Here is a 13929-nt window from a genome sequence, read left to right as displayed (position 1 = left end):
CCCCCCCCCCCCCCCCCCAATGCAACAAAATGACAGCTATAACAATAAAGGCTCAGGCCACATTTACTAGCATGCATGTAAATCCCCACTGCAGCAAACAGGCAGTTGTAACAACTGTTGCGAGCATCAGAAATGATTATTATGTTGCATGTTGAGCGACTGAAAAACAATCCAGATTTGTTGTTCAGTCCATCTCCTGCTGTTACCTAAAATGTAAAACTGCTCATGGGAGGGACTGAACGGTGTTAGCAGTTTTATGATATAAGACTACAATATTCAGTTGTCTTGATGCAGCAACGTGTATTGCCGGTCTCGGCCTCCTGCCTCTCAGTTGAGCAAGTTCACACTTCAATACACTCATCGTGATGAGCTGTCAGACGTCTGAGACAATCTGGCCCCGCTATATATACACAAATATAGCAATCTAACTGTGTTGCTCTATCAAAATGAGATCTGTGTCACTTCACAACCCCTTTGTAGCCCTAAAGAATCCCAATATTGAAAGGCAATAATGCCATCTGTGCTTTAGAACAAGCTTGTCTGCTGTACATGTGGCTTTTTTTCAGCATTCTGCCATTTTTTTTATTTTTTTATTATGATGAATTCTGTTGTGAAATGCTGAAAATATATACCCTTTTTATGTATTATTCTGCAAATTGCTGTTTTGATTGAGTCCAACATAGTTTTAGCTTGTCATTAATGGGAAGCCATTCTTCTAAAGAAGTGCAATAACCCCAGCTGTTTCCTGTCTCACCTCGTCTCCTCATCTCCTTCCCATCCTCTCTCTGAGACCACTACTCTTATGCCCCGGAGCCAGCAGACATGTCAGCTGCACTGGAGCAGACAGTAGGCAGTGGATTATGCAAGAGCCAAGTTTCATGGTCTAATGAACATTTTCTACTTTTCTTCTTTCCTTTTTTATAACAGCACTTGTCTTCAACTATAACTATATGTTACTCAATCATTTATTGCTGCTGCCCACTAGTCGCCTTGCTGTCCATGTCTCCACTGATTGAGCCAAAATGAGAGCAAAAGAGCGAGTAGCTGTGGTTCAGATGAATATTAATGGACTTGCGACTTGTCCCTTTAAAGATTTTACTGGGTTTTAGAGATGAAAAAAAGCCTGTTTATTTAATCATTCTTGCTCTTGGTATTTAATAATTTAGTTGCTCATGGGACAAAACATAATAAAGTTGACTCATATATATATATATATATATATATATATATATATATATACTAATATATATATATATATATTTAATAGTCACATATGCAAGGATTCCCCTCAGCTATATTGCATGTCGTAACATCATTTCATAATTTATAGTTTTAAAAGATTAAGAATAAGCACAAGCATGGGCCTTGCTTGTGGCTATCTTAGAAGTTGCTGTTAAGTTGCACTTGAACAAGGGATAGATCTGTTGTGGAGCTGCTTTGCTCAACTAGACTCAATTTTAGTAACAGGTCAGTGGTGGTTCTTGGAATTTGTTTTTTTATGTATTATTATATTCATAATAGTCAAAAACATAAATTAATATATGCTACATGCATATACCCTGGGTTCTATCTTCCTCTAAATTAGATCACTAATCTGAATCATGTAGTATTCCATACGTTATAGCATATGATGACATGATAAAAAAAAACTGCCTGGATGTTTTCAGGTAGAGAATAAAAAAGCAGGTTCTGGCCATATTTAGGTGCTTTTCTCTTTTTGTTTTTCACAGAGGAGAGTACTCCCTCAGTGTAAGCAGAAATTCTCAGCTGATCGCCATAGCTAAACTGCATGGAACTGCCATGACATCATATTCACGAGACACTCACTTTCTCCTTTTATCTGCAACCAAACAGAGGAACGTCTGCACTCTGTTGTAGTGTATGGCACAGTGTTTGGGGGCTGCCATTTTTTTTTTTAAATCTGGTTTCAATTAATAGAAAACCATAGTCACTATTGACGGTAGCTTGGCTATTTAAAGATCACGGGTTTGTGCGAGATGTGACAATTCTCTCTGACCAACCAATGGTCTGCAGTGCTTAAATTCGACCATCTAGTATTGACTCAGCTTGCTGGGAACCTCGACCGAGGTGGTAAAAAAAAAAAGTACCGGCTGCTAGACCGATGCAAAAATTTTGCTAATGGAAACGCAAAATAATAATGTGTAATGAACTGAATTGGACTATTTAATGGAAACACTGTTTAAGTGACAAAGCAGTGTGTTAAAAAGTGACGACAATTTGCCCTTATGAAGCATCCGTAGCAAAGTGTATTCATGCTGTAAATGCAAAAAAGTTGGATTCAAATATGAGATTATCCACAAAGTAAGGATGTGTTTAAGTCAGGGAACCGAAGACCATTTACTTTGTTTGCTGTCAGCAGAATCTAACATGGTGATAAATGCAAACCTAATCATGTAAAGTGATTAATTAACTGGACTGTACGGGATCCAGTTGGGACATGATTATGAGCATATACAGTATATAATGTGCAAACAATTAACAATCCTGAGTAATTCCTGTGCTCTGTATCTGTATCTCAGATGGCTACACTACAGATGACATTGAGTTCTACTGGCGAGGAGGAGTCAATGCTGTGACAGGGGTGGACAAGATCGAACTGCCCCAGTTTTCAATTGTGGATCATAACCTCATCTCCAAGAATGTCGTCTTCTCAACAGGTAATGCTAACAAGCAAGTGAAAATGCATGAATCATAGTTGATGGTTTTTTCTGTCTTTAAGGTTTATTTCATTTCCTTAATATGCTGCTGCAAAGAGGGCATTATGGAAGTTCACAACTGTTGACCCTTTTACAATTTGCACTGATTGATGAGAAATAGCATCCACTAATTTCCAGAAAGGCAAAATGATATGTAAATGTACGAACACGCATACAACCTTCAAATGAAGTACCGTCCTGGGAGATGGAAGACACTATGACTTATTTAACAGCAATAAACAAAAGGAATACTGTCTGATACAATAAAATATTCATCTCTTCCTCATTCATGAATTTGTCATGCAATCGTAAGCGGGACAGAGGTTCTGCTGAATATACTTTTTGGATTCTGCAGAGAATAAGAGCGGAACACTAACGCAGTAAGAGCGTAGCGACTCCACCAACAAGAAGGCTAGTGTTGTCTGCAGGGGTCACACGTTGCACACAACCCTATTAACAACATCATGCTTTCTGATGTATGCAAAATGTTTGTATATGCATGAGTGTATGTGTTTGTAAGCTACCCAATGTGTCCCTGCAGTGTGCCTGATTTTATTGCCTTATACAGAGATATGGTAAGCGGGGATTCCCTTTTAATTTGCTGTCTACTGTGATATGGAGTGAATGACCTGGGGGGCACACAGAGATGCAAACATCAGCACAAGTGCCTGGGCATTTACCAAATACAAGTGACATGTTTCACTCCAAGGATAGGCAATGTCATTGTTGCCTAATGAATATTTAACGTTACACCTCCGCTCTGTCATTTTACCCAAACTGTTTCCTCACTTCATGAAGAAATGATTCAAGAATTATCTCGGTGGCTCATGCTAGCATTAGCTAAATAAAAAAGCAGGTCCTTGACATTCTAAGAGGAGCGGAGGCTGGTGGGTTGTTGATGCTTTCATTACAACGACTTAATATTCCTTCATTGCCCCTCTTCTGTTTCTGCATGACTCTCCAATCAACTTTATATTGCAGTGTATTCCAGCTCTTCTTTTGTTGCCTTGCCCCATTCAGTTGCAATGCAACTCAAACCAAAATACAGCCAATTCCCGAAGGAGAGAAATATGTGTGGTGATGCAATTTGCCCAACCCAAAACTCCTGCTCTGGGCTTATTTCAAATAGAGCAAGATAAGCAAAAAAAAAAGAGGCCCCTCAACAGACAAACCATCAAACTTCTTGCAATATTGTGTACAAACAGGCAGTGGAGAAGGGGTAATTCCAGAGAGCGCTGATGCGTCAGTTCAGTGGACACAACAGAAATGATATTTTACTGAGTTGCTTCTGCAACCCAGGAACTAGAGGCTATTGTTGATAAACGAGCTTGGAAGAAGAACTGTTGAAGAGTACAGTCTACATTTTAGGGTTTTTCTCACATCAACGTTTATAATCAATTTGTTGTTTTTGGTTATTATGTAGTAAAATTGCTAGCCTCCCTCTTCTGGATTTGAGTCTTTCTATTTTGTTATTTGGACAAAACTTAACTTAAGGCCCAGGGAAATTGTAAAGAAAATGTTTCAGTCTGTTTTTTTCAAAAGTACATGGATTAAACAAAAAATAAATGGACATATACATGAATAATTTAAGTATTTATTTATTTCTATGATTTTTGAGAGACTCCCTCCAGAGCATTCAGTAGCAAATGCAGATGTACCGTGATGTTGTGAAAAAAGGATTACAATGTCAACCACAGAGGAGGTTTGAACATTGGTATCCTTTTCTGTACATGATTTATAACCTATGATTAACAATAAGTGCACCAAAATGGCTGACTACAAAAACAGAAGCTAGCATCCTTACTCCATAGCCTACTAGTAGTAAACTTGGATGGTAATAATCTTTAAAAATGACATTCCCAAACATTAATAAACAAGTAAGATTTACTGCCTACATTTAACCATACTGTACCTTTACCATAGATCAAATTAAAAAACATCACATTTCTTTTCTTCCCTGTCTCTTCTCTGCAGGTGCTTACCCTCGTCTGTCCCTTAGTTTTAAACTGAAGAGAAACATCGGGTACTTCATCCTGCAGACATACATGCCTTCTATACTCATCACTATCCTCTCGTGGGTCTCCTTCTGGATCAACTATGACGCCTCGGCTGCCAGAGTGGCTCTGGGTGAGGCCTGCAATACAAATATAGACAGAATGACAGGAGATTGGGGTAGACACTTTAAAAAGGCTAAACATAAGATTATATTTTTTCCTCAAAATCTTACCTCATAACGTTCACATAATTTACTCCAAGGGCAAATGGAGACAAGTAACCTGAGGGTGACAAGTTGAGGAACAAATATTTAGAACATATTTCACATTAAGTCAGGCAAGAATATAATGGACCGAAACATTCAGTATACTGACAAAGGATAAAGCATATATATATTATTTCTACCAGTCTTCAAATTTCATCTTACAATTGTACCTGTATAAATCTATCTATTGATTTATTATTTACTGTGCATTTTGTCTTTATTCATTTTATCCATGGCTATTATACAGTCATTGAATATAGCACTGCACTGATCCACACATTTTTCATTTTCATTTAGTTTATTTTTTTGACAGGGAATGTGCCTATTTTTTACTTTTACATACCAGGATTAGGCAGAAAGTTACATTTTAATTTGTATCTGTTTCACTTCTTTTACAATCACGGTGGATGTTAACATGGTCAAATAGCCATCCAAGTACAAGAAATGTTGCTGTATCCCACAGAGAGATTATGGTGGATGACCAGTTTGATTTGTTTCCGCTTGATTCAAGAGCCTCTGAGCTTTTCTGGTAGTCACAATACCCCCCCCGTCATCCTAAAATATGTAACGACAGTGTAGCCTGTGAGGTTTGTATTGAGCTCCTAGCTTCCTCAGTGTTTATTGGAAGCTCCCTGTCTTCTTTTCACCCAACTCCCTCCACCCAGCTTCATCCATCCTTCAACCCATCCCTCGCTTTAGTCGACAAGGCAATTTCGCTGATTGCCGACTGAGCTGCATTTAGTGATCCGGGGGTAGGGCATGCATGGGATTTAATGAAAAAAAAAAAGGTAATACTCCATAATGGAGGCGGGTCAGCAGAGTTGGGAAATGTTGGGTCACCCCTTAGTCTACACCAGATTCAGGAACCACTTTACCTGACCTGGTTCCTGGCAATAAAATGGACCTGTAATGGCTGAATCACATGGCCACTGTGCTGTCGGAATCCTTTGTTGTTATTGTTAAGCCCTTGGAGCAACAGCTTGGGGAAATTGCCTGAATCCTATTTTGAGCGCTGGTCACCTGAAAGCTTTGTGACAGCTGTAAAATAATTTAGTAATTGTTTACCGAGACTCTCAATAGAAATTGCCTTAAAAAAATGATGCTTTGTGTGCTTTCACAGTAGAATAGACAGGTGCGCGTGGGAGGATTTGTGAGCACTATAAGAGCTGAGAACACAATTATTTAATTGTGCAAGGAAAATCACATTTAAGGTTTAGAATCAGGCCTCTCATGCCATTTACAATATAATACTGCAGACACACATTGTAAGCACACTACATCCAACAGACATTACTTTGCAAAAACAACAAGAATAGGAAATTAAATGACTATCAGCAAGAGTAAGTGTGTCAATCATAATAAGCAGAAACTCAACACATTGATATGCACATTCAATCTGACAGTAACTATTAGCCACAGCTTGCTGGGCAAGGATTTGAATTTCAAATCTCTGCAGCGCTTCAGGTGCACGTCTTTTAGCTCGTCTCCCGATGCATGGTTTGATGTCATGGGGGTAAGTCCCTTGGTTTCATTGATCCTGGCAGGCTTAATGAAGCACAGACATGGTATCAAGTAAATCACAAAGATGTCTCGCAGTCGCAAGCACTAGAACACAAAACTGTCACACATTCAGTAAGAACAGTACAGAGAGTAACGTTTCGAAATGATGGTGGCACATAATGTGATAAAACCACAGAAACAAATCCAATGGAAAGTCAAATACCCCACTTTATGCCCCTGACCCAATTTGGCTTCACAGCTGGTGTGATCTCATCACAGGGTGGTCTCTAGTTGCTATAGATTTACTAAAAAGAAAAATGGAAGAAGTCAATTTGTGAGTGCATTACATAAAAATGACATACTTTCAACTGCAACATTATTGATTCATACTGTTTCTGTTATAATGTAATGAATTTGGTCTTTGTCCTCAGGTATTACCACGGTGCTGACCATGACTACCATTAACACCCACCTGAGAGAAACCCTCCCCAAAATCCCCTACGTCAAGGCCATAGACATGTACCTCATGGGCTGCTTTGTCTTTGTCTTCCTGGCTCTGCTGGAGTATGCGCTGGTAAACTACATATTCTTTGGACGAGGCCCTCAACGTCAGAAAAGGGCAGCTGAGAAACTAACTACAGCTAACAATGAAAAGATGAGGATGGATCCAAACAAGGTAAGAATACCTTAGCCTGGAGTTTGTTTAGTTTATTTATTTTGCACGATTCAAACAATAAAAATAGCCTGGAGTTTGTTAACCTGTATTTCCTCACATTCAGAATACGTTTCTGAAAAATGCCTCCATCGATGCATTTTCTTCTGTAGAGGCACAGACTCGATGATGAGCTTCCACATTCTCACATTTTCAAGTGACAGCAGTTTTCGTTGCTCTAGATTCACAAAATCACATATTTTCTTTACTTTGCAGTGGAATTTCAATTTAATTATTCATAAAGCTGTCTAAGGAGCTTAGAATAATTACAAGGGGAAAAAAAGAAATGTCACCACTTCAAATAGAGGGTTGACCTAATGTTTCCTGCCTTTAGTGTGCCAAGGAAGGCAGCCTAATAAGCTTCTACTAGCCCTGTTTGAAATACAAATGAGACATGTTGCCAGCTGCAACCGAGGGAAAGAAGGTCTCAGAGCCACTTGGCTCTTTGTCTTGATAGAAAGAGTTGTGTTCACTTCCTCAGTTGGTGCTCCCAGGTGAAGTGGACCAAATACTTACCAGCAGAGATACAAAATGGCCACCACAACGTGGCTGCACATGGACGTGCTGATATTTGAATACAAAACACTGTCCTTACTGAGCAGAAAACATTGACTGCATTGATATCCTGTAATATCAAGTGAAGGCAAAGGAGGACAGTCAGTCAAACTGCACTTTTGTTTTGAATCCTCTGATAACACTATTCCTTACCTGCAGTTCATGTCCACACGTATTTGCATTAACTTTTCAGTTGCTCAAGTAACCATCGTGATTATGTTTGCAGTGGCTGGTGGGGAATGTAGTTGGCCGAGACGATACTCTGTATGCAAGAATGAAACAAAGGGATCTTGATGGTCATGACTCGATGTGGGAACCAATCTTTGTGGATGACGGAGCAATTGGACTTGGCGAACAAAAGAACAAAGTAATGCTAAAATGTAAAAATTAAAGAAATGTCAAACTGTGTTAAACTGCTACTACACATTTACATTTAGATAGTATTTTGGCCACTTGGAGGCAGCAGGACAAACACAACATTGACATATTATTACATTATTAAGTTGAAAATAGGTTACTGGTTTGCACATCTAGCAGAGAGAGGTTTAACATGTGTTTTTGGCAGCCTGGTGAATCTAGGTCCAATATTCTTAGGAGTTCCATGTTTACCATGTTTGGTGCTGGCAGGTAAAACCAAAACAATGATCAAAGATGCTGAAACACTCTATAGATGATGATAATTCTCTACTGGTTTGTCACTAGGAGCTACCTAGTTACACAAAATCCTTTCCTCCATAGTTAAATGAAATAGAGAAAGCTGTTGTTGCATGATATGAATACACTACACAAACTTGACTCTTTTTCTTGGGTAGATGGACCCACATGAAAACATCCTTTTGGGCACCTTGGGCACCTTGGACATCAAGAACGACATGGGCGTTTCAGAGCTGGCTCTGGGTCTCAACGACCCACGAAATACCATGCTGACATACGATAGCTCGACTCTACAGTACCGCAAAGCAGGGCTGGCCAGGCACAACTTTGGTCGAAACACGCTGGAGTGCCACATGACTCAAAAGAAGAGCCGACTACGGAGGCGTGCTTCACAGCTAAAGATCAACATCCCAGACTTGACTGATGTAAACTCTATTGACAAATGGTCGAGGATCATCTTCCCGACTGTCTTCTCCTTCTTCAACATTGTTTACTGGCTTTACTACGTCAATTAAAAGAAACAAAGGACATCAGTGAGTGCAAGAACAAACAGCAAAATATGTTGCTCATTTGTTGTTTGTATCCGGTTTGTTTCATTTTTATTTGATCTTGTAAAACTGGACTGAATTACTATATCCAGGACTGGAAACATCATATCTTGGAATACCCTATTTGCTGGCTAACACGTGAAAACCTTATAAAAGAGAGATTACAAATATATAAGGTGCCTGTTCCTGAGTAATTGTTTAAATTGTACATACTCTGTGCATTGTGTATCTTGCCATTTTGTTGTTTGTTTGCATATTTTTTTATGTTTTTATTATGTTAGATCTACAGCACACATAAATCTTTGCCAAAATATATCAGTTAGAAACCAATTGACAGTTGACAAAAAATGATAATTTACTATTAACGACAATACTTAAATAGTGTTAAAGCAAGTTTCAGGTCAGCAGAGTTTTTTAAGATGAATTATGTCAAACACAAAATGTATTGTTACTAGCATTGATTTCATACTAATATTATAAGGGCCTGAAGTTCACATTTTACAATAGAATGTACTATGGAAGTAATGTATCGATCTTTTTCTACTTTATTATACTAAATAATAATTTAATAAATTTCTAAGGATCTTCTCAGTTCATAAACCATTTTAATACAGAAGTATTACGTAATATCAACAAAGAGCATTCCAAAAATTCCAGGTTTTAACTTAGATTGCACTAAGAAAGAAAATATGAAATATTTGTCTTTTGCCAAATTGGCTTTAAATATACATTATTATAATTATTGATATTGGATTATACCCCAAAACACATATACACAGTATGAATGTCTCAGACTGCATCTGAAGAAAGTAGTTTAGTCTTTAGATGTATATATACATAAATATCACATGTATAGCTTTTATTATAGGGATACTATGACCTACAAAATTCCCCTATCAGCCCTCTATACTGACTTCCTGGATATGTATTTACCACATTCACAGAAAAAAAAAATCTGAACTGTTGAAAAAGGCACTTTATTATCTAAGATTCAACAAGAACACTGATACTAAATCTTAAAGGACTCTATCGGTCCATAGAAAGGCCACAATGCATACAAAGCACAAACAAACCTTCAAATATCAGCCTTTGACATTATTTTAATATATATATTTTTTGCAGGTGATTTTTCCTTTTGTTGCCTATGAGTTTATACATCGCATCTGACTAGCAAGCCAAATTCATATAATTATCATTAGTTTACAAACCTCCAAGTCGTGCATTGTTGCCAGATTGAAAATTGATGCTCATAAAGGATATAGCCGTAAATCCCAAACCAACATGTAACAGATAATTACAGATTATTTACTAATGATGCCGTGTTTTGGACACGTCGATTTTTATAAAAGATTTTGCACACAAGTTCCTAAAAGCCATAGAGGCTGCATTGTTCTTCTAATACCTGGTGCTTATGGGGACTGTTTTACAGGGAGGAACTATATTAATAGGATTATGTTTCAGTTACAACAAGGTTCAAATGTAGAAATAAAACTAGGGCTGCAATACATAAGAGTTTCGTATCCCTCTCCCTATAGATTTGCCACAATGTCCGTATGAATGAATTCTGGCATTATGGCCTCTTTCCCGCATACGCAAAGTACCAAATCAGGAGCTAGAGCCGCTGCGAGTGACAAAGGTTCATAGAAAGGAAGAGAAGGTGACTCCAAATATCCTTCACAAATCACACAAAAATGCAAACTAGGAACTGGAGCCTTTGTCTCACGTGATTCTTTTGAGTTTACCAAATAACAAAGATCAAACTCCTGGTATGCCATTCATTTTGATTGTGAAGGTGTGTGTAAACACTTAATGTTATAATTTGTCACTTAAAATGTAGCCACATACAGTTACGTCTCATTGCATGCTCTGTACAGTAGTACCACCTTGATATTCAGTTTTTTGCTCACTTCTGTCCTTTCTCACGAAATTCTTTCAATTAATTTGTGCTTTTTTTGTGTTTAATCCACTAATTTTGCTTTATTTCAATTCACAATTGAGCATACATAAGTCTGTAATTACAATTTATTGAAACTATATCTGATTGGTATTTCAAATATTAATGATGTTATTAAGAATATTTACATTTTTCTAAAAAGCATTTACGTAACAGCTCCAACTGTTTTAAGAATGACACAATGATGCATTTTCACAAGCACTGCCCAACAACTGAAGTGTAAGCTTTGATTGAACATTGTGCATAGTTCTAACTTACAATAACCTCACTGGTGTTTACATGTTACTCATCAAAATCAACCATTTCCACATTGTGTTGATCTAAGTATTGAAAACTGCGCAAGTAAATTGTTGTGTTTAGTTTTGGGAGTTTTTGATAGTTCTGGTGATTATGTCAAAAAATTCTTCTCATCTTTCTTTTTTGTTTATTTTTTTTTAATTAAAAAAAAAACATACACAAAGGGATTGAGATAGATTCTGAGATTTACTTAAACCGATTTTTGGCATTGTACTTTTTTCTATAGATGAGGATGAGTTGCACTCAAATTTGGGATCTCGTCGCAAAACAAACATATTTAAATAAATATGTATATATCAGATAATATAATATGAAACATCAATTGGAACATTTTAATCATGTAAATAAATAGCTAATAACTTTCAATGGAATTTTCAATATAATTTATACTGTGATGTTAAGAGAATGCAAAGGCTGATTTTGAACTATGTAAATAGTCTATTTTACAGTGTCACTTGATCACCTTTTTTTCCTTTTGCTCTGTTTGTCGAAGCACATTTCTTTGGTTTTGCCAAAATGTAACCTATACTGTATTCATGAATGTAGTTGATATTCGTTTGCAGCATGTATTTGCTGCAATGTGTCAGCAAAAGTAATACAATTTCCTGTACCAATGATCAGCTAGGAAACAGCGTAACGTACACCACCTTTTCAAACACACACACACAAACACACGCACACAAAAGGGTCAAGTGATAAAGAGGCTAGCGATGCCTTTGTATCAGCCCGAAAGTCAACCATCTCAGGTCAGCACAATTCACACTAACAACAATACAACCACAAACTACAACATTAAACCCAAGAATTGTACTTAAGGACAAGTACCTTAGTGAGCTTGTCTCAGATGTTTTCTCTGTACTGTGTTTGCTTTCTCTGTTTAAGGCCTATCATACTGTGCACATTGCACATTTACAGTAAAAACAGAAAGGCACACTTTTAGCATTGGCAGAATCTTAACACCTAAAATATTTGAAAATGCATTAAGGTACTAAATCCACCTCAGCCATAGGACATGTCTCAACTTATCCAATATAAATTTCTTAAATTTCAGAATAATACTGTATGTGGTATGACATGGTATATGAGTGTGAGAGTGTGTGGTGGATGCATGTTCGCCAGACAGTAATGTGTTTCCAAAGCACACTGGCACCTGGCAAGAAAGGTCTGCTTCATAAGTTCTACACTTTGAATGTGTTTGTACTTCACAGCGCTTTTTTGTTTCATATATTTTTATACTTCTATACTCCTGTGTAAAAAAAAAAAAAAAAAAAATGCAAACACTGTTTTTGGCAAAACCTTGTAAATCCAATTTTGGCAATTTTCACATTTATACTATACAGAATGAATACATTGTCCTCCAGTGATTCTGGAAACGTAATACAGGTATGTTTTAAAAAATCCAGTCAAGATCCATTGTATAAAGTTGAAAAAAATACATGGGTTTACATGGTTTGAAAATGGCTTTTATCTCTTCATTCCTGGAAAAAATGCAAGGTTTTCATCAGACAGCAGAGTCTTCTCTGGAGAGCAAGGACAGACTGACATCCTAAAAGCCTAAATGACACATCTTGGTGACAGTGTATGTTTGCACACACTCACAGAAGAAGCCTTAGCCTCCTGCTACCCTGGACTTCACTCCAAGGAGCATTAATCCTTCTACCCTCTCAACACCCTCCACCTTGAAAAATCCCTGTATGTGCCACTCACGAGAACATTCCCTGAAACCCAGAGCTGTACCCTTCTCAAAGATAAGCCCTGTAAAAGTCAGTGTCTGTCTTTACTATGAAAAACCTATGGAGATGAATAAATCGTCAATAAATATTGTATACAGTTCTAAATCTGTGAGTGTTTATTTTCGCACTTGCAGGAAGCAAAAACTGAGCATGTGGGCATGTGATCACATTTATATTGAAAATCTGTTGATAAGCTGTTTACAAGTTATAGTGTATCATGCTTGAAGAACCTCAAATAACACAATTAATTGGGATAAATTTAAAATCTTCACTGACACTTGTTATTAATTAGTATAACTAGTATTAAGTACACCACGGAACTTACAACACAGCTAAAGTTGTATGGAATGTGTCTTCTTTTTCCCCTCAAATCTCATCCATGTTGAGAGTAAAAGGTTAACAAATTATATCCAGAAACTATGTTTCTCTTAAGTACATGTACGTTATGCGTACAAGCTGTTCTACAATTGTAATTTTTTGTATGTCAGTAACTTAACCGTACTTTTAAAAAAGGATTTGCGGAAAACGTAATATGGTACAGATCATATTCTGTACACTCATTTATAGTTTATGTGATTTGTGGATTTAATGCTGATGGCCAAAGTTCATTCCATAGCTCAGCAGCTTCAAGGTCACCTCTACACTTGCTGGCAGTGAGTGGCTAAACTTTCCAAACCACTGCTCATGCATTTCAATTTCAATTTCAAGGCTTCACATCACACAGATCAGTAATACGCATTAAAATGTTGATGGAAATAATGCTTATGTGATGCCGAGAGACCCTGCTCGAGTAGTGTGGTATCAGCAAATCCCTAACAATCTGCTTGAGAACGGTTCAAACAAATACCGACCAGTTATGCTGTCAATCATCTAAGGGCAGCTGCCACACAGCAGATCAACTCTCACAAGTTGGTCTTTATCTATATCTGAAACAAAAAAAAGGCAGTTTACAACTCCCTGCCACACATTCAGTAAAGAGGCTTTTCTGCCTCATTCCAG

The 13929-nt window shown here is 37.4% G+C and overlaps 1 protein-coding gene across 2 annotated transcripts in view; it reads left to right on the top strand.

The window, feature by feature from the left end:
- The window catches only part of gabrb2b (gamma-aminobutyric acid type A receptor subunit beta2b), a 55123-nt gene extending 42088 nt beyond the window's left edge, over positions 1–13035 (top strand). For both annotated transcript variants that reach the window (XM_031869085.1, XM_031869086.1), the window contains 5 exons: positions 2541–2678; positions 4692–4844; positions 6909–7153; positions 7971–8111; positions 8557–13035. In XM_031869085.1, the coding sequence (XP_031724945.1) occupies positions 2541–2678; positions 4692–4844; positions 6909–7153; positions 7971–8111; positions 8557–8913 (1034 nt within the window). In that variant the 3' untranslated portion in view covers positions 8914–13035. The remainder of the gene's footprint in view (positions 1–2540; positions 2679–4691; positions 4845–6908; positions 7154–7970; positions 8112–8556) is intronic.
- The last annotated feature ends 894 nt before the right edge of the window (positions 13036–13929 follow it).

This window comes from Anarrhichthys ocellatus, unplaced genomic scaffold, assembly GCF_004355925.1.
Source record: "Anarrhichthys ocellatus isolate YVR2014 unplaced genomic scaffold, GSC_Weel_1.0 scaffold46, whole genome shotgun sequence".
Classification (NCBI taxonomy): Eukaryota; Metazoa; Chordata; class Actinopteri; order Perciformes; family Anarhichadidae; genus Anarrhichthys; species Anarrhichthys ocellatus.
This window is presented reverse-complemented; position numbering and strand designations above follow the sequence as displayed.